The sequence below is a fragment of the Anas platyrhynchos genome, chromosome 13 (assembly GCF_047663525.1).
Source record: "Anas platyrhynchos isolate ZD024472 breed Pekin duck chromosome 13, IASCAAS_PekinDuck_T2T, whole genome shotgun sequence".
NCBI lineage: Eukaryota > Metazoa > Chordata > Aves > Anseriformes > Anatidae > Anas > Anas platyrhynchos.
Genome location: NC_092599.1, coordinates 2,421,012 through 2,442,960, shown reverse-complemented (window position 1 = coordinate 2,442,960; position 21,949 = coordinate 2,421,012). Strand labels below are relative to the sequence as shown.

The 21,949-nt window shown below is 41.3% G+C and overlaps 1 protein-coding gene across 5 annotated transcripts in view; it reads left to right on the top strand.

Annotated features, from left to right (window-relative positions):
• LOC101793345 (contactin-4) overlaps nt 1–21,949 on the top strand; it is a 295,254-nt gene that overhangs the window by 203,168 nt on the left and 70,137 nt on the right. For all 5 annotated transcript variants that reach the window (XM_038185894.2, XM_072044289.1, XM_072044290.1 and 2 more), the window contains one exon: nt 15,374–15,577. In XM_038185894.2, the coding sequence (XP_038041822.1) occupies nt 15,374–15,577 (204 nt within the window). The remainder of the gene's footprint in view (nt 1–15,373; nt 15,578–21,949) is intronic.

Sequence of the window (21,949 nt, the reverse complement as noted above, 5' to 3'; positions counted from 1 at the left end):
TATCATCCTTGCAAAAGTGCCTGGGGACATTAATGACCAACTCTGAAACAGAGGACTGCCTGGGGAAAAATTCTACATTATGGCTTTTTTTTTTTTTTTTTTTTGACTTTGGTTTCTGTTCTGCATTGAAAATGACATTATATATATATATATACATTATATATACATTATATATATATATATATATATATATATATATATAACCGTAGAGTAGCTGTTGCTTTGATGATGAGGGTATTCACTAGAATGGGAGAAGCCTGGGGAAAAACAAACAACAAAACAATAAACTGGCTGATTCCTGAGTACAGAGTTCAGGATATCCTTCAGGGTGCCAGAGGTGCAGTTCTTCCCTGATGGGAAAAATCTCCCGTGTCTGAGGGGGGGAATCAGTTCCAGCTTTTCCTCAGCTTTGAATTGACTCAAGTGGTAAGGCTTAGAGCCCCCATTATCTGCAGAAATTTGATAAAGGAAATTTACATATATTAGAAGAGAATCATTACCTGTCCACTGCTGTGTCATTGGTCATCCCGGTCTTTAAGATCCGGGATTGTACTAAAATTAAAAATGTCTGTCTGCATCCAGACCTTTATCCTTTCATCTGTAATCCACTCTGATACTTTGCTACCTGGAATTACCCATTTTTAAAGAGCTGGCAGTTAAAAGTGAAGTTATGTTGGCCTACATACACTGGTGGTTGAGAGGTTTTTTCTTCTTAATGATGCCAAAAAAGCTTTCTATTACTCATATGTTACCAGGATTTTATCCTGAAAACAAGTCCAAATGATTAACAAGTATTTTCAGCATCATGAAGTGGACCACATACAGCTTGCACAGAACAATTTCGGTATCTCCATGCATGCCCTAATTTTTTATTTTACCATGAATTGGAGATTGACCATATGAAATCAGGCTTCTTCCTCAAAACAAAATGTGTTTCTTGTGGTACATTTTCAACAGGGAATCACTATTTTCTCAGGTCAGTGCATCCTGGTGTTATATTTTGTTAAGAAGTATAATGATGTGATTGCATCCTATGATGAAGTGCTTGCTGAATGCTGGAAATCTGGAAAATAAATGCTCATCCGGAGCTCAGGAAGTCACTGGGCTGAAAACCAGAATAAATGCAAATCAAACATTTGCTTCTGTCATATTTTCTGCTCTCATAGCAGTCAGTGCCTGAGCTCTTGAAGCCTGTCCTGCTGTATTTATGCTGCCTTGCCTGCTAGAAATTTTAAATTCTTTTTTTTCTCCTTTCCTACTTTTTCACTTACTCTAAATCAATGTAAGTAGTAGTGGAAAAAGCCTACCTGAGTTGTTAACATTTTTCTGAAATAATTATCCTGAGCATGTAAGGTTTTCCCTCATTATTTCCACTGCTTTTTAATTAAAAGCCTAATGATGTTCATGTGTCAACCAGTCTACCTATGAAGCTCTATGGAAAAAATAAAGTAAGAGTAAACACAGTTATGGGAACATGGCACAAGGTGCACATGTAACAGCTCGATGAGCAGTGGTAGAAAGTGGGCACATTGTAGACAAGAAAAGCCAGAAAAGTTGAAAGTCTCGACTAGACCACATATACCTGGTCGTGTTTCTTACATACTTAAATCACACAGTAATTGTTTTGGAAACATGAAGAATCAAAAAGTTTTCATGACTGTTTTGATGAAGTTAGTTATGGTACCTCAGCATTTCTTAGGATGAGCCCTATAATTTGGGTACCGTAAAAACAACGCTATATTGCTTTACATTTTTTAAACACTCCTAGATCAATACCATCTGCTGTCTCTCCTCGGAAGAGCTGTATGAATAATTGATGTGGGGGCATTGCTAGCCAAAATGAAAACAAAAATACAAAAAATAACTTGGATTTGTCCGAAGTGTTTCATTCCGTTTTGTATTTTTAAGCCTTTTTATTACATTTAGATATATTTAGAGACAATGAAGCATTTTGAAATGTAAAATAGTCTGTTTAATTTAAAGCTGTCGGTGAAAACATACTTTTTTTTCAGTATTGTTAACAAAATTTGGCAAGATAAATTTAATTAGAAAAAAAGAACACCCCCTGATAAAAATGAAATAAAATAAAATGAAGCAAGCCCTCCCTTGTATATCTCAGGGCTCTAATCACAAGTGAATTCCATATGGGATATGCCCACAAAGGGCCTGGAGGTCTTTGCCCTTTTAACTTTATCTCCAAATTTTAAAAGATCAAATCATTTTTTATGCCAAATAGTTGTTTTTATTCAAGCTTGTGGGAACTGAGTTATTTAGCTGCCACTTTTATAAGATTTATTTGCTGTTCAGGGCCGGCTTAGTTAATATTTTAACAACTACAGTTTCCAGCTACCTTCTAACATCCCTGGTATTTCATTGCGAGTCTAGAGATTAGAAATATACAGTCATAGAAAGGTGTGAAAGTTTCACTTGACAGTTGGTAGCACACCCATAAACAAGCAGAAAAACAAATCTGTAAATCCATCCCTAAAATCCTTCCCCTTCCTGTCTTTGGGAAGATAAATGAATTTGTCTTTTGGGTTTTTCTTCACTATTTTTTCCCTTCCCCAGATTTTCTTTTATTCATCTTTATGAAAGATCTATATACACAATGTTCTCGTGACATTTGCCTTCCTGCCCTTGTGGGCAAATCCTATAGAATAAAAGATTTCCAAGTGTTGTGAGAAGTGATGAGTGTATGTGGAGAACTGATGAAAATGATCTCTGAATTACTCAATTATTTAAATTGTGTTTCCTTTACATTCCCTAGAGGCTCGTCATGTTCTGAGGTCTGTCTTTCCATAGCCCGTACCACTGCTCTTCACATCTATAACGCATTTATTCTCATTCTTCTTAATTTATCTCAGTAATCTGTGGAAAAAATAAATTATCTGATAATTTTTTAGATTGGGAAGTGCTTAAATATTCAAATGAAAACTTTCTGGCATTTCTGAAGGATGCACCTCCTCCAGCCCACATGCTTATGGCCATTGAAGAAGTTCCTGGTGGTCCAGGACCTTGAACCTTCCCAACACCAGCTCTGGTCCTGACCCTCAGTTCCCTGACATGGAGGTGCTTCTGTTCTTAGCTGCAGCAATGGGTGACTTTCCTGAGCATTAGGAAACAGCACCTCTGAGCAAACAGTGACCCAGTTCAGCAGTTTTTATATCATTTTGATCTACTAATGCATAAAACTGTCTACGTTTTACCAATTAAAAGTGTGCTAGCATTTGCACGTCTGTATCTCATCATTTCTATGGAAAAGCCCTAGCCAGAATTGCCCAATTTTGGAGGTATTTGCATTGTTATTACACACACAAAACACTAAAGAAAAACAAGTTTTCTGCCCCTCTTTGCAGCACCCATGTCCTAGATACACTTGAAAAAGTCCATCTTCTCAAAGAGGAGGGAATTTATTAAAGTTTGTTTCAAATTTCTCTTTCCCAACTCATGTTATTATTGCTGTTGGAAATACACCCATGTAGTCTGTGTCTGTGAGCTGAAATGTTGACAGAGAATTATTTTCACATCTTTTCACATAATGGATATGTTCAGGTTTTTCCCATTCTCTCCTGCCTTTTTTTCCCGCAATATCTGAGAGAACTTTTAGTCCTGTTGCACAGCTTAATCAAGTAGAACTAACTAAATTTTAGCATTTGACAGAAGAGATGGCAATTCTGATTTCATCTCAATCTCAGCCTTTCATGCTGTATGGTAGGTAGTGAAGTGTAGACACCAGACATGTTTTTCAGAAAGCACTTTACTGATTACAGCAGTGCTATGACCACTTCTGTGCTCTGCAGAAAAATGATTAATGCCTGGTTTCTCATCTGGTCAGTTTTTCTCTCCTTTTATTTATATATATTTTAAAAGTGATGATGGGCACTTCATGGGCTGGAAACACTGAAAATGTTTTGGCTGTGAGGATGGCTGATAGCCTGTGTTGTGCTACGTGATGAATGGTTTGAGGAATTTGTCTCGTAAATAATCTATTGCACAAATCAGATCTGGGCTTCTCACTTGTACAGCCCCAGTTGCAGAGTGCAAGGGGAACAAAAAAAAAAAAAAAAAAAAACTTTGAAAAACTGCTCAGAGCAGTGCAGGTGGCAAAAGGCAACTGTCAGCCATTTTTATAGCATATCAGGAGCAATATATGGGGGCTTTCACCCCCAAGCAGGTTAGAAATGTTGTTATAAAATGGGAAGAAGAATTTGTAATATTCTCTCTTGCTGCCCTTAGAGTCAACGCTAAGGAAACCTTATGTTAAAACTTTGGAAAGCAGGAAAGCATTTATACAGTCAGCCTTGGAAAAGGCAATGGAAAGGAAAAAAATAAATAAATAAAAAGAACATACAGCTAAAGAGGCCAAGGACATTTCCATCTAATGCCTATCTAAAACCAATGGATTATTTCATTCTATCCAAGCAGCATTATCCTGCTCTGCCTACTGTGCAACATCTATGCCAATGCATAAATGCAAGTTGCTCTTATGCTGTGTGACCGATTCAGCATGATTTGGGAAAAGGCCCTTTAAGCACATGTTCCCATAAGTATTAAATCAGCTTCTCAGTGCCGGATCTTTCTCTTATGGCCCATTCCCATTAACGTGAATTCTTTAGAGGGATGGAAAGTTGAATCAGACAAGTGCCGTTACTTTTCTGTTTTTGTTAGGATGACAATTCCCATCCTGCTGTATTCTTACGTGGCATGTGACTTGGGGTGTTTTACTTCCCCACTCTACTTTACCACAGTAACCTAAATATTCAGCCTTTATTTTCCTGCAGTTTCGTCCACTGCAGCATGCCCAGAGCTTTCTCAAAATGTGCTTCTTGCACAACCCATATTCCCAGGACTGTCCAGTTACCTCTTGCCAAGCAGGCTGTTTAAGTGCTGAACTACCCCACCTTTCCCTTACTGAGTTGTTAAGAGTTTCTTCTCTTTCATTCCTATCTTAATGGCTTCTTAACCCTTTTCTGCTCAGTCAAATTTGGTTCCAATTAGTGAGAAGTTAATTTAGAGAGGAGTATCTCACAGACGGATAGGCAACATGGTTGTAAAAGTTCCATTTCTCTAGGAAACGAAGCAAAAAATCTGCTAAGCTGTTAGCAAGTGTTGATTCATTGGTTGAACTATTTGTCAAAATGCTGCAAGGTCATCGAGTAGCCTTCATGGGTTGCTGCAAAGATTGGAGCCAAAATATAAGCAGGTAAGCCACTCCCTTGTGGCTGGGGAAGGAAAGAAAAAAAAAAAAAATAGAATAGAAGTGTTTTGGATTAGCACTGACCAAGGGATGCTTTCAATGTGTTTGAAATCAATGTGTTTGAAAGTATCAACATGTACAAGTGATTTCCAGTGAATATGTTGTGCTCTAAAATCTCCAAGTGAGTTATCTCAGGCCAAGAATGAGAAAATAACATCCCCAAAGCTGCCAATTTCTAGCACCTTGCAGTGTGCACCTCTTAGGTGAGATCCTCGGCTCACACAAAGGGGAGAAGCTCTCCTGAAAGCTGTGGCTGGCTCCCAACGGCCTGCCAGAACAACATTAACTGGGAGCATCTTTTTCTGCAGCAGCATTATGGCAAGCCAGTGAGCAGGAGCTGCAGGAAAGCAGCATGCTTTTGTGCCTGGCTCTGCGTGTTGAAGATTATAACAGTTCAGCAAGAAGAGGTTTCATTAAACTTAGAACCAGGCATATGAAATTCTCATTTAAATAAAAAGTGATTGAGAGTTGTAGCTTCCATTTAGAGTGCATCTCCCGACATTTATTTTTTATATTATGCCACAGTCGGTGTTTAAATTATTAAAAGCAAGAAGTAAAAAGCTTCTCAGGAGATAGAAATGGATTAGATTAAAATTAATCTGACATAATCCTTTCTCTAAAACTGCTGATTCAGTGTGTGTACCAGGTTTATCAACATATTTAGTGATAAGGGAGAGAGATAAATTATTTCCTAATTTGTGAGAGGGAAATGTGCTTTTGTAACTCACTTACCACTTTTCTTTTCTGCCTGTATAACAGATTGATATTTCTGACAACACAGAGAATATACAGTGCTGTTTTAATTGAGAAATTTGTGAAATTGCAAATATTTCCAATAACATAAATGCCAAGCTCATTTTAGATTTATGCTACAGTAGGGACCCAACTTTGTGCCTCTTGCTTGTGCCTGTCTCTGCCTCATTTCAGCAGGGATAGGTTTTGTGAACAGGAGTTGCAAAATAAGTTCACAGTCGAGGAAAGAATTTGGCACAAGCATTCAGATCCAAATTTTCATCTGGCATACATCGTTTATTCACCTTTGGTGCCAGCAGAGCTGCTCTGGCCCTATGTATTTGTGATGCAATTTTAAATGAGACAGTAAATGTCCTTAGAGTCTTCCCTCATACTGTGTGGTGTCTGTTCACAGACGTTTGTGTCCCCGTTGGGCTGTCGCAGGGTAGGCAGCAAGGTGGGATATCTGGTACTCCTACCTCATGCTGCCTTCCCACAGAACCAGAAGAGAGCAGGCTCATGTCTCCAGTACAGACCTTGGAAATATTGAAATAATAAGGAACATGACACTAATGGATTTTTTATTTATCAGTGACAGCCCATGACATCTTTAAAAAGAAATAATCTGCAAGCTAGTCATGTGGTTTATTCCCCTGTTAAACTGCGGCTGCCGCTAAATGAAGATTGAAGCGGTATTGAAAGGGGTGCGGGAGGCAGGGGCTGCCTGAAGATGAGTGAAATCTGTCATCTGACAGGATTCAGTCAATAGGCATTTATTGAAAGTCCTGACATCTTGTGATCTCTATATAAAATAAATCAGGGATCTGAGGCTAGCTCCCAGGCTCTTCTGACCACATTGCCACCATCCTTACCCTCCACACCCCGCTTCACCTGGCTGCTTCAGACGGAGCTCTCAGAAGTGGCTGGGCAGCCTTCTGCTTTCAGCTGAGATGGCCAGAAAGGAAAGCAGGCTGTTGACACAAACACAGCGCTGATGTTTACCTAATTCTGCAATCAAAGTTGGGTTTCTGTATCTCTGAATGCACCTACTGCTCCAGGTAAGCCAACAGTCCTGCACTCCTCCCTGTTAAGGTGTTATTTTGTTTTTGAAAAATAAACAAGGGATTTTCTCTTACCTGAAACATATGTCTAAGTATGCAACCATGGTGTAGCTTTCAGCTGGTATATATCAAAACTCTTTCTATCAAATACATGAACGTTGTTTGTTTTTTTTTTCCCTATGTCTTACGGGTGAGTGGCACGGTGTTATGTCTGGTGTATGCAGAGATGTCCCCTAAAGGACGTACTGCCCACCCTTGCTGCTTGGCCAGGTATTACAGCCCTGGAGTTGATCATAATATTAATTCACTGCAACAGGAAAAATCTCCACAACCAACTTTCTTTTTGGAAAGGTTTGATCTAATCTCTTACAGCTACAGTAAGAGGCTGATCAAAAGGTAGTGAAAGCTGGTATTAAAGGATTAGCTAGGTCACATTGAAATATGTTTTAAAACAAGCCCAGGGACCTTTTGCTTTACTGAAGCAAGCGCTCAAAAAAAAAAAAAAAATGGTTTTAGGCTGACTCTCTTTGACTCTAAACGGAAAACAAACTGATGGATTAAAACTGTGAGTCATTCCTTAAGGTGATATCTGTAGCACTTTATGTAGGATAAGCTTGGAAAATACAAATAATGATCGAATCCTGCAGAACAAAAATCTTATGCGGAATTAAAAATCAATGTATCATTTATGCACATGTCCAGCTTTGTTCTCATTTGATGTTTGCCCATAAGTAATTAGCAGCTTCAGTCTGGCCCCTTTTATCTTTTGTTCTGGCCTCTCTCTCCTCTCTCTCCTTTCCATTTGCTGCTGACAGTATCTACCACAGAGGTGCTTTATTGGTTCCTTTGTGTTGATACCACTCTGTGGAACATATCAAGCTATTATTCTTTCTTTACCTGAATAGCCTCATTGAAATCAGCTTAAAAACAGAGCAAGTATCATAAAGCTCTATGCATTGCACAGTGGGAGAAGCTGTGAAATCATCTGGAGTTAAACCAGTATTGCAGGAGACTTGCGTGTGGCTCCTGGCTTCCAGAAGTACGGCGTTGTGCGATTAGTAGAGGTAAAGGTTACAGCAAATATATAGCTATTTACCCTCTCATGAGAGCGTTCTGTGTTGTTGCTCTTTTTTAAGGTTGGCTTGCTGTAGTTACACGGCACACTACATTGCATGCTCAATAAGATTTCCTTTTAATCTTTATTTCACCATAACTCAGCTGCACTTTATGCTGGCGGAGGTGGTGTTCCTGCCAGGATCTGGTGATTTCCCACAAGGTTCCTTAGCAGATGTAGGCTTCCACTTCATAATTCCTTCCTCAGGGGCCAGTGTCTCCAAGGGCCCGGCGTGGTGCTGCTAGCCGCTGCAGCTGGAGGTTGCACCTCCCTTGGGCTAGGAAGGGCTCCTCCATCCCTCAGAGCCCTTGTCCAAGATCCTGGGTCACTGCTGGCCTGGACCTACCTGCCAAACACACGTTTTAACCAGAGGTGCATGAAATTGAGTGGCATGAGACGTAATCCCAGGTAAAAGTTCTCCAGTCTCAATAAATACAGAACAAGGCTCCCCAAGGTACCGTAAGCCCTTTTGACAAATACAGGTTGAGTTTGTTTGTGGGTTTTCTTTTCAGGCAAGACCACGCTAAGCTGTAAATTTCTGTAAGACAATTTATGAAGTTTGTCAGACAGGAAAACATATAGTTGCTTCCAAACTCTGTCAGCCCACATGCTAGATTGCTCTGGGGTTGGGAGGGTGTCAGCTGCCCGTCAGAAGTTTTTGCAGTAGGTGTGTGTATTTAGCTGTAGTAAATACAGCTAAAGGACTCTCCACCTCGTAACGTTTTCTATTCGGTCATAGATAAAGGCTGCCGTTGATTGTGCTCCCTGAGGGAATTTCAAGTTAAAACTTTGTCAGAATCCCAAATGGCATGGTGCAGTAGTCATTAATGCTTACGGTGCCACAGCAGCCAGCACAGCCAGCCATCGACTAGGGCTGGAAGCTGTTAGAGAGAGATAAGCCAGGTCAATTATGTACAGCCATCAAATATTTAACTATTTTAGAGATACTGAAAAGTGGAGATGCAGCAGATACAGGTGATTATTGATTGGGCTTCAGGTAATGAAGACCTCTTACCTTTTTAATTACCCACAGGTGAAGCTCTACATGCTGGGCGAGCATGGACTCAAGGGGCTGGGAAGCAACCACAGCCCTGAGCACATTGCAAAAGGCTGTCTGGATGTCTGACACAAAACTTGGCTGATCTGTACACTTTCCTCATCCTTCTGACTCATTAATGCACATGACATTGATCTGTGATTTTGAGTTGTTTGTGATTAAAAAGGTGACAAACTCCGGTAGGGAGCACTGGAAGTTGCATTCACTGAATGCATTTTTATGCATGAATGTGTACGTATATATCCTGCTTTTCTGTTCCCATACACCAGCACCAGTAAGCACATGGGCACAGTTGTGTTTAATGAGTTTTCCCCCCAAAGTAGAGACCACTTCCAGTCATTGCTGGTGCCTGGTTAGGAGATGGCAGGAACACAGCCTGCAGCATCACCCTGTTCTCTACCAGGGTGTTACGCCCTGCTAGACCACGTGGAGAAGTTGTGCAATTGGAAGGTTTTAAGAAAAACTTTGAAAAACCTCAGAGATGTCTCAGTTGTGATTGATCATGCCTCAGGTCAGAGAGGTGAGTTATCAAAGTCTGTCCATTGCCTTCCCTAGTTTTGTGTCTTTATAACGATTCCCATCGTATTAACTCCTTTATTTTACTATTTTAAAACATCATGAATCTGGCCATTTCTGGATTTGCCTGACTGGTTGTATTGGCTTCAAAGAGTGTGTTGTGTGGCAGTGTTACTTCCTGTAACTGCTGAACTGTACAGTATCAGGTAAAACTCCAAAATATTGTAGCATCTTCCTGCTTATCATACGAGTGCTTCCTAAGATCTCTCATACAAGCCTATCACTTGGATCTGCAAAGTTGCTGGGAATGAAGAGGGGTCTTGGAAGAGTTAGAGCTATTCCTTGAATAGTGTGGCTAAATGCTCCTTTACAGAAGACGTGGTTTTTGCCAGTCGCTATATCACTGCTGGCACTAACGACCACTGGCCCTTTCATACTGTTGTAAGTTAAATTCACAAATTGATTTGCTACCATTAAGGCTTGTTTCCTGCCCCGGCTGCCAAGGATGGTACCTTCCTTTGTTTGCAAATGGTTGACTGCTGAGTAACTGCACTGTCAGTTTTAGCACAGACGAGTGTTCAGCCAAAAATGTGTTATTAACTTTAGATTAATCTTGTTCATTATTCATTACTCTTTTCATTAAAAGTTGCAGTTGTGGCACAGAGGCTACGATGCTACCTGGCTGACCGGCCCTGCCTGATGGAGAGCATGGGGCCAAGGGGAGATTTATCAAGTCATGTTTGCATCCAGGTTGATTCCTTTAAATTATGCTGCAATTATTTAAGAAGAGAAGATAAAAAATTGATCCAAAGTGCTAGCAGGGCAATGAAATGGGCTATAGGCTCACAAAAGAAATGTGTACTATGCATAATTCATGCGGCTCTACTATTACAATAAAACTCTGAAGGAGAAAAACTACCAGAAAGTCCAGACATGGCACTACGTTTGCAGACAAGCTGGTATGGGTGGAAAGGAGCTTCAGGGGGTTGGCTAGGGCCAAGTACGTGGTAGGTAATGCCAGGGATTCATCTCTCCCTGACAGTCCATTGTTTTCTCTTTCCCACTGCACTGTCATGCAAAATGTTGTTGTGCGTTAAGCCTTCTTTTCCATTCATGGTGTTATTCATAATAATGAATGTTCTTCAAAATTCAAGGAAATTAAATGCTTGTGATCTGGGGGGGGTCCACATGTGTATTTAACCTTTCCTATATGCATTTAAGGTGAATGTCACCACTCAGGTGGGATTCGTAGGGACACAGTGCATTTGCACTAGGAGTGCTGGGTTCAGTGCTTCCCAGGGACAGCATCCGTGTGCTTTCATGGGTAGTGGTGGAAATGGGTAATTGAAAATAACGTCTTGGCCTGATTTCTATATGGTTTGGGGATTTGAATGGCTTTTATGAACTAGATGGGGAGGACGTGGGATATGGTTAGCCTTCCATAATGCAAAAAATGGTTATGGTATCTGAATGCATGAAATACACGGCAGGTGTGAGCACCTGGCACTGCCTGACCTGGAGCACAGCAAGTGCTGGAAACGGGGTGAGAAGGGCTAGGGACAATTATGCAGGGAGGATTTTCTTAATTTCATATTTGTTTCTTGCAGTGTGTAATGAAGCATAACTTTTATGTATTCAGATTTACGGGAAATGCTGCAGAGCTTTTGTTTCACGTTAAATAACAGTTCCCACCTGTCCGACGTGCGAGTGGTGTGGTTGGTGATAATATATAAATTTTGAGAATCCTTAATGATGGGATTAATCTCAGTAACTTTCAGTTAAGTCTATAAAAACTGAAAGTGTATTGTACCACACTGTTCTTATTAAAAGTGATAAATGATGCCCCTTTTTTTGCAAATATTAATTTCAAAATTTCATTCTTCCATTCAGCTTTATGGTAACCATAATCGTGATGTTTTAATAGATTTTCCCATAATAGCTGCAGAGACCTTTTCAAGTGGCAGCCCTGCCTTTATCCTTTATAGTAAAGACTTCCACAAAAGAAAAGAGAAAAAAAAAAAAAAAAAGTTTCTTGTACTAAAAGGCAAAGATGCAAAGCATGCATGTGACAAAAAAAGAAGACCAGAGAACATAATTTTGGCAAACCACATGGCCTAATTACAATAATTACTCATATAAGAATTTCTGTGCAGTTTTCAGTAACATTTCTTAACTGCTTACAATCATTTAGAGAAAAAATAAAAATTTACAGCATCTTTAGTTTTGTTTCTTGTCTTGAGCCAGAAGTATTCTGTGGACAGTAAATGAGAGCTTGAGCACTTTAATAGAGTTTCTCACTGGCTACTTCAGAAAAATGACAGGACCTGGATGTGATCAGTAACTGCAGGCCCAGGAGGACAGTATTTTTTTGGGGGGGTATGGGAGTAAGAAGAAAAAAAAAAAAAAAAAAAAAAGCAAAAATGATGCGGGAAGGCACAGTGATAGAACTGTATCTCTGTTTCTCTCGTTTTCCCTTCATGGCTCTGCAGTGTGCAGGGTGAGCTCACTTACATGTCCAAAATCCATAGTGGGCATTTCAAATGCCTTAAATAATTTATTGTCTTTTTAATTGCTGAAGTTGACAGACACTGTTGGCTGAAACACTTCTGTGTGCTGGGGTGTAGCGGACCTTCCTGCCACATGTATGATCTTGGTGTGATTCACAGCTCTGCATGTTTTTGTCCTTCCCTGCCATTGCCCAAAGTCCAACCAAACTTCTGCTCACACCCCATGTGCTCCCCCCTGCTACCACCACTGGTAAGAGTCATCAGAGGAGTGAAGATCTGCCACAATCCTTATCTCCCCACAGTCTTCATCTCACTCTAATCTGTCATGGAAATCCAGACCATCAAGACAGTGAGGAAGAGCGCAGAATAAGCGGGGAGAGTGGCAGGGGTTCCACTGCTGCTGTTGCATTGCAGCTGGTGGGGATTCTGATTTTTCCAAAGCACAAATATGGGTCAGAAAACTTCAGATAAGCTTCTCTGTTCAAGAGATCAGCTTGGATGTGCTTTAAAAGAAAAATAATAATCATAAAATAAAATACGGTAAACAAGGCAAAATTACATGTAAAGGTCCCCAAATTAAAAAGGAGAAGTTTGTAATAAATCCTAAAGGATATAAAGTTAATTGTGTAATTAGAGAAGTGTGAATTGCTAGTTACTGAACATCCTTTGTGCTGAAATCTGTGTGTCTGTAACTCCTGTAGATGTTTCCATCACTCGCAGTCACCAGGAGCTATCTCAGGCTGTATTTTAAGTGTCTGTTTACACAGTTGTTACAAATTGCCTATGGGATGCGAACTGTCTATCACTTCCAGAGCAATTAGTATGTGAAACCTTATCAAAAGAAATCCGTCAAGTTTGAAAAGCCATAAATATTGCACTAGGATCTCTAAGGAAATCAAAGTGAGTTTGATACAGTATTTATTTACATGTTGCTGCAAAAGCAAATGCACTCACAGAGACTCCAGTCTGCTGTATTTCCTGTGCTTTTTATTCCATCGGTCCCACATTATTTTAGAGAGACAATTATCCAGTAGTTTTAGATATTTTAGAGCAATAATGGACTGCTCCTACTATCTAAGGCTGTGCGGTTCAGGCAGTTGCATCTTGGTGGACAATGATTTGTTTTAATGAAACTAAGGCAGAGTTGTCACATCAGATCTTTGTTATGTCCAGCACTTTGATTTGGGGTTCCTTATTTTTATGTAGCCAAACTGATTAAATCTGAAGATGTCTTGGAAAGATTTTGAGGGTGGGCTCTCAAGGAATAGATCCATTTTTCTGCCTCCGGTGTTGGAAGAATCCACAGTCTCTTTGCATTTGGGTGCTCTCTTTGGTCAGACCTTCTTACTCTTGCACAACTTGATTTTCTTATCTAGGATTTCCTACCTAGCACTCTGCTCAAATGGCACGTATCTTCAACACTTACAACTAAAGCAGAGCTTTAGCAGAGCTTTTTTTTTTTTTTTTTTTTTTAAGGAAAATCTACTACAGTCATCATGAGGTTGGAATGACTGTCTTGGAAATGAAGGCAGAAGGACTTTTGATTGCTCTCACCAGTGAAGAGGCAAGACCCATTAAGCTAAAGGCATCATTAGCCCAGAAGCACATGGATATAGCCTAGTAATAAAAATATTTAACCCAGAAATTAGAGGGTTCTTAGCAGTTAAAAGCAAAACCAACTTTGAATAGGAAAGCAGGAACTGAAAACCTTGCTGCTTCTGGGATGTTTGTGAGTGGGACTAGGCAACCTCCTGGGGAAGGATAGGGGAGGTCAGGGGTTGTTGATCCCGAAAAACCCTCCTGGTCCTGTGTTTCTATGAAGAACATGTGGTTAATTCACCATTCCACAGGCAATGCAAAATGTTGTACTGCGGAGTTTGGGGGGCTGTGGTGGAAACCTGCTGTGTGAAGGTTTGCTCAGTTTTAAATGCCTCTGTGCATTCCAGGGCACTGATGTTTATTTGCCTATTGGAGAAGCTGGATGCTTCTGGAGGAACAAGATAATTGTTCACCAAGAGTAAATTTAAAAAAAATAAAAAAATTAAAAAATTAAACTACTTGCAGAAAATAATAAGCCAGCTGAGAAGTGCTACCTTGTTTGCTCTGAGTATCCTCTTGACATCAGCATGAGGTTACTTATAATTAGATGCACATGTGTAAATATGATGATTAGATATTCCCACATAAACATAATTATCATATCTTCCTAAAAGTCTAAGTAGGCATTTTATAATCCTGTTGTTAAGAAATAAATAAATAAAAGCCAACAATCTGCTTTCAACCTCTTGTATGTGTAAACAGTGGAACATGAGGACAGAATTTATTTTCCAAAGTACCTAATGGTAGTTGAGGTCAATTACAGTTATGACTCATTAGAGTATTAAACTAAGAATATGCTTTTTAGTATAATTACTGTTCCCTTAGAAAACTACAACAATCTTGTACTCACTTGAGTTCTTCAAGCATTTTAGCGGGCTCGGGCATTAGTCTTAGGCAAATATAATAGGGTTATATTGCATTAACCTTACTTATAAACTGCAGCCACTTGCAGCATGTCTCTCTGTTATTTTTTGTTGCGCAAATAACTTCCAAAGATGCCTTTCAAAACACAGAGTATTATCTAATTAGACACATAGAAGATTACAGCTGCTTAATTTGGTGTTTGGAATTTTTTGCTGATTCTGAACTTCCAAAGGAATCAAACATACAGTGTATGGTAACATGGCTCAGCAGACCCTCCTCCAAACTTTTGAGGAAAAATTGAGCTAAGAAAAAGAAAAAAAGAGTCAGAAACATTGAAATGTTCATGACAGAAGAAGTGGGATCCTTATAAAATGCATTGTATTCTGTGTTGGATGATCTTTAAGGAACATTTTAAGAGCAATAAGGTCTGTGTGCAGGCTCAGAGGAGTCACATTTGGAAATTTATATTTATAGCCTATAGCCATAAAGATGCAAGCTTGCAAAATGTGTGCTGTTTGGTCATTTCATGGGCTGTGATGGATCTGTTGTGCCTAACCAAAGCAGGCAGGGAGAAAATCATTTCCAGGGCTTTAGTTCAGACTTGGGACTGAGCCATGTGGAGGTTTACGGGCTGTCACTAACTCCGGTGGTGCCTTATGCTTCCAGAGCTCACCTATGCCTGGATCTTCAACGAGTACCCATCCTTCGTGCATCAGGACAACCGCCGCTTCGTTTCGCAGGAGACTGGCAATCTGTACATCGCGAAGGTGGAAGCTTCAGATGTGGGAAACTACACCTGCGTGGTGACAAACACGGTGACCAACAGCCGGGTCCTGGGCCCCCCAACCCCACTCATCCTCAGGAACGATGGTAGGGCCTGTCTGGGTTTCTTTGACTGGCTGTTGCCAAAAAATAACAAATGGCTTAAAATATTACTGTGTAGAGTAAAGGGAGAGGTTTTCCTTTTGCAGAGGTTCAGAGAGGCTGAAAACTTCTGCTTTAGCTATGGTTCCACATCATAGCATCATAGTCACTGGTGGGTTTTATGGTGCTGTGGCCAAGGTTGCTATTTCCATCATTGGAAGAACTCTCGTTATAACAGAAAAACCTGGCGACACTCGACCAAAGACAGGAAATAAAATAGATTTCAGAATTTGGATATACTGTAGCTTTGCTCATTTTGTGCAGCCCAAAAGTGAACAAAAATACTTTGTTGTTTCGGTAACTGTTAGCTCAGGCTCTATTTCCCAGCAGAATTAATGCTATTTTTAGTAGTCTGTGGAATAGTACAAAAATAAGTGAAAAGAAACCAAAGGAGGATTTCTAAATTTATACAGACAATTGATTTGTATCATAGTCATTTTTGAGTAGATAAGAAAAATAAATTTGCATGTTAATTTGCAGAGTCTGTTTAAAGGATAACATTTAGGACATTTGTTCCAGAAATAGAAAGGCATTATTAGAAACTTCTTCTAGAAGATCCTTTGTTGCCTAGCAGTATTGTACAGAAATTCCTGCCGTGTAAGACGGGCTCAGTGCTGCCAGCCTGTAGTGCTGTTCCCTTCGTGTTAACGTGTGTCCTATAGGTGGGGTTTTGGAAGGGCTGGGGCAATAAACAAGTGCCCCCATTACACTGGGAGAGGTGAGGACAACTGCTTTTCCATGTGCCAGATCTGCTCTTCCTTGCACTGCTTCTCTACACACAGTGGCAGTGGTTTAAGTGACAGCAAATCTGGCCCTATGAGTCCAAAATAAGTCATCTAACATCTGAAAGACAATGAGGAATATTTAAATTCATCTCATGTTAACATGTTCAGTACTGAACAAGAAATATTTGTAGGTATTAAATTAGCAGGACTTCTATGCAAGCCTTACCTTACAGAAGGCACTTCCATCTTTCAAAACTGAGCTCAATGGCTGCTTCTGTTTCTGAAACGTGGGTAATGCTATGATGATTGCTAATCACCTTGATTGTCAAGTGCATTGCCAAGGGCTCTACCCCAGTGCATCGCTCCTCTGCACGCACTCAGCTTTATTTACAGAGACCAATTGCCTTCCCGAGGTAATTCTCGGGAATGTTCTCCGATTCCTTTGAAGTGCACTCTGCTGTTTATTATAGATATGAAACTTTAATTGAACCTCTGAGGAGCTCCGAAATACATTCCTGAGTTAAACAGGAAAGGTGCTGTAATATCTGTAGAGCAAAGATGGCTGTACTCAAATTTGAACATGTGCTGAGTGTGTTTTAAAATAGGAGGGCACTAGTATTACATGCAACCTGCATTTTAAAAATCTGCAAGTCTCAGCTTTTCATTCCACATAGAATAACCCCAGAAAGTGTGTAAAATCTGAATATTACACTCTATTGTGCTTGAAAAAAACGAAATTACATATGTTGCTCTGGAAGTGTGAAGAGAAATGAGCAAAAGGCAAGGCTCATTGTGCTGCAACTGGCAAATGTGTCAGGTTTATCTTTGGCATTCATATTTCCTATGTCCAATAATATATATGTTATTTTCTTTACAACACTATATCATTATATCAGTAGACTCACAGGTTAGCTCACCAGCAATTAATGTTTCAGTTCCATTGAATTTCAATTACTGAGTTTAATGGGAAAAATCCTAAAGTACCTCTCCGTATTAATTTAAGTCACTGACCTGCTCCGGAGAGGGAGCCAGGGAGGGGCTACTGCAGCCCTGAGACCCCGCAGCCCGGGGTGCAGGGCTCCTGTCCTGGCCTCGATGCTCTGACCATCCCCAGTGAACCTGTTACAAATTGGTTTGTCACTAAAAATGGCTGGCTTCATGTTGAAATGCATTTTATGAATTTGGAAAAAGTCAAGGTACTTTACAAAAATCTCTGTAATGTCTGTTTTTCTCAAAAATCGAAGTTGTTCTTAAACTGCAAAGCATTTTTACTCTCGTGCACGATTAACTGTGGGTCCCTGTGTTTCACACATAGCCCTGTTGTTTTGAAAGAAATAAATGATGGGATAAGATGCTACACAAGAAGAACACTAGTCACTTATAACTAAGTATAGTGCCTCTATCTGGATTTGGAATTATTTCATAGAGATGAAGAGAGAAAAGGAGGAGACTCTTTCCATACGTGCATATGATAATCTCTCACTCAAAAACTTAAAAAATTCTCAATTCCAGAGTGTGGTGGTTTTACCATGCTAGGCAGCTAAACACCACAACCGCTCTCTCACTCCCCCTCCTTCGACGAGGAAGAAATTAGAGTTTGGACGTTCACAGTTCAGCCAACTCTACATTGCTCACTATTAAGAAATTCAGTTGCTATAGGGGATATTTATAAGACTTACGTGGTGGGTACTCGTTCAGTGGCAGCACTCCAAATCTCTGTCATTCCGGCAGTCCTTGTCCACCCAGAGCAGCTCGCTTCTGCAGGAGCTGGGCTGAAGACTCCCCTGCCACAACACTGAGTTGTTTTTTTTTTTTCCATTTCTTCTTCAACGTACAGCAGTAATTTTTCTAGACTCTGTTGTGAATCATTTGGGTTTTGTATGCTGAATACCTGCCATCTTAGTCATGGGTATTTTGCCTGAATTTAATCACCCTGGAAAAACAGCTTTTCGGTGCATTTTTTAAAGCACAGCTTGCTTTACAATAGCAGGCTTTTGAGCTGTAATCTGTACAGGGGAAAGATACAGGTGTATGGGATGAAACCAGATCCTACAGGCAGATTGCATCCCCCACCTGTGCCTTTATGCTTCTCTTCTGCTTGTTTGCAGTTGCAGGGCTCTGCAGTTGCAGATCTCCTGATGTCGTTTTCAGTGCTTTTGTAACCAGAGGCACAGGAACCAGGTTCCTCTCCTGCTGCTGTGGGAACAGACATTGCCTCTTGCCCCATTAGTTATCCCCAGACGGCTTTTCCTCCTTGGGGATGTAAATATCATAGAGGAAGGGTAGTGGAAGCAAACCATGCTGAGGCAGAGGTCTTGGTCACCGTTGGCCCAAGCTCTCTGTTCCTGGCACCAGAAGTTATTGGACAGTGATAAATATGGTGGAAAAAGGTCAGAGGTTGGGCTGCTCAGCAACGCAGAGCATCCCTGCAGCCTTCTGATTGTGTAGGTTAGGCTTGGGGCAGGAACCACTGAGGACTCCCCGATGTTTTATTGTTTTCTCGTGCCTGCACCCTCCTTTTGTGCTGCTGTCCCAAAGGAGCTGCTTTCTGTTCTCCCCCACTTTCACACCATGTAAAAGGCAGAAAGAGATGTTACAGTTGCCTAGGTTTCCCCAGGCTTTGAGGTCAGGTTTTGGCTTGAATCTCCACAGCTGCTCTGGCAGCAGTTTGTCATGGTGGTACCAGCCGGTGCCTCCTGTTGCAGAGAAATGGCTCTCTGCACTATTTCTGTGCTGGACAATATAATGAGTAGCTAAATATATATGGCACCGAGGGCTGCAAATGGTCCTGATGCCTGAAGTAAGGCTAGGAGTGCCTCACCAGTGCAGCTCAGACAGAAAAAGGATTGAAACATGAATGGCCAAACCAGTTGTCTGGCACCTCTCCGTGGCTGTCCCTGGCGCCACAGCAGCGCTTTTGCAGTGCTTTGCTTCTTCTCTTTAAAAATGCACTTTGGAGTTTTACATCAAAATTAAAACAGTAATAGTGAGAAAGTGCCACAATAGACCCGGAATGAAATTACCGTCGGCAGCAGCTGTATGGGCCAATTAAACTTTAACATTTCACAGGTGTTGTCAGGAAATGCGTATCATTTCCTCAGACAAATGAGCTTGCTTCTGAGTTCCTGGAACTCTCATCCAAAAGCACATTTTTAAGCCTTGAAATTGGGAGAAAAATATGAAATCCTCTGAACTGCAAACACGTACAACATCTGATGTGTCATGACACTGAAAACATTCTCCAAGCTACAAACCTGGGTCTATTTTAGTCTTTTATTTTCTCCCCTCTGCTTTCCACCTGCAATGCTAAGTCAGATGTTAACTCACCCAGGAACAGCAGGAAAAATAAGAGCTGTCTGTGTGAAAATGGGCTTGGATTCAGTATAGAGATATGTCCTGTGCCCTGATGTTTTTCCTTTAATGCAGAGAAGACAGGGCTTGCAGCACACCCGATAGCTACAGGTAGGTTAGAGCTGCAGTGGGAGCCTGGTGGTTTTTCCTGGTACAGGTCCTGGTTTTGAAGTGGGTGGTGTTGTAACGTTAGCAGTAATGCTGCTAAACTCGCTGGTTCCTTGCTGTAAGAGAAAGCAGCGGGGGCTGGCGCTGCGGGGAACAGTGACTGTGGCCGGTGCCCGGCAGCTCTCCCACCTCTGCCCTGCAATTCTCTCCTTGGGGTCACAGCTTTCCAGCTCCGACCGCAGGCAAGGAAACACGAACAAGGAAGAAAGAGAAGGGGAAAAAAAAAAAGAAAGCCATTGTCTCTCCCTCCCATTCCTCATTCCCCCCTCCTGATCTGTCGCGTGAATAATGTATTAATAATACATTGTGCCTTAATTTCCTAAATAGCCCGTTAGTGTCAAGTGATATTTTACAGACTACTTTGCATAAGGGGGCCAAATTATCACTTTAGGAGTGAAGGGAGGGAAGAAGAAAGAATTGCTCTTGTTGCTTTTGCTTTTTAAGGACTGGATTAAGTACGTGGCGTGTCTGGCCTTGGCTGCAGGCAGACTGCTCCTGTGGAGCATCCACCATGTTCCCTGCTCTGTGAGGTGTCTCCCACCTCTCAGCTCGCTGCTGGTGCAGCCCCTGGGGTGGTTGGGGGGGGGACGGGCTGTCGTGGGCACTGAGGAGCTCTTCTTGGGGAGGGTGATGGCTGAAGGTGCTCAGCTCTTCAAGGAAGTCCCCGCTGAGCACTTGAAAGTCAGTGTCTGCCAAAGCGAGGAAAATGGCTGCACCTGGTCATGCTTCCCTCAAAAGCTCTTCCTCTGCCAGACCGTGGTCTTCACTGCACAACATGGAAGTGCTCTTCTGGGAAAAGATCTCAATAAATGTTAGCATCTGCCAGAAAGTTCTGTTCTGGCAAACATTCACACGCGCGGCCCTGCTCTTGGGAACAGCCAGGCAATAGCTGCTCCGTGTCCTGGCTGGAGCTCTCCCAGCAAATGTTTAGTGTGGAATGTGGAGAAAATTAGGCAAAATTTGGTAAATTCACAGTTGGGAGAACAGAGAGGCTCTTCCTCAATAGCCCTGGATAAGTCCAGCCCTTCAGGGCTGCGCTGTTAATGTGCCAAGGGCTAATGGGGATCGTGCTCCGTGATTCCTTTCTGTGTGATCTGTAAGCGCCAGAGTGCTAACACAGACTCACGGGCTTCCTGCTGTATGAGCTTGCCAGGGCGTGTGTACAGAGAGAGCATTCATATCTTTAACAAATGCATTTCATTTGGATGGCTGACTTTGTGCAGCAGCTGCTCTTTGTGCAACGTAGCAGTGAAAGAACGAGGTTGAAGAACGCTGATGTGACTTGTTAGTGCACCAAAGCAGGCGTTGCACAGGTCACCACGTAAAGAGAGATTGGATGTAAGCCTCAGAGTGAGCATTTTCAGCTTCAAGCCTCTCTAACTGTGAAAAAAAGTAAAGCCAAAAGGCTTCTCTCGCCACCTCCTTGCAACACAGGGAGACAGCACTGCAGCCACAGCCACCGTACCCAACCCTGCTGCCCCTGGGTGCCCCAGCAGCGCCCCATGGTTGGGATTTAACCTGCAATCATCAATTAGCTGATAATCACTATTGGTGAAATTATATGTGCAGGTTTTAAGACCGTACAGTGACAAGAAATGGAGTGATTTATCATGAGTGTAATGGCCCTTTTATGTGCACAATTTTTTTTAACACAATTTGGTGAAGAGGCTGCCACAATATGTGGTTTACTGGGGCAGTAAATATAAAGAAATTGCCCAAGGAGTGTATGGTCTCTGTGCCTCTAACTCCTTGAAGTTAATAGAAGCCTTGATTACCTCCAATACTTTTAAAACTTTTTCTAATGGCATTTGTTCCGCATTTCATTTTCTAGAAGGCGGTGAACCTCCCTTATTATTGCTTCCTTTTATTCCACAAGTTACCTGCAAAATCCGTGAATATTCAAAAGTCAAAAGTAACACAGCCATGAAGAAATGTTAATCTTTGGCAGATGGTGTGGAGCGCTGGTTCTGATTTTCCTCTGGTAGTAAATGGGAAAAGAGCCCACACTGCACGGCTGTTAGCAACGGGCCATGTTTAAAATGAATGGATTAATTGGGCAAGTAATGATGTAGAG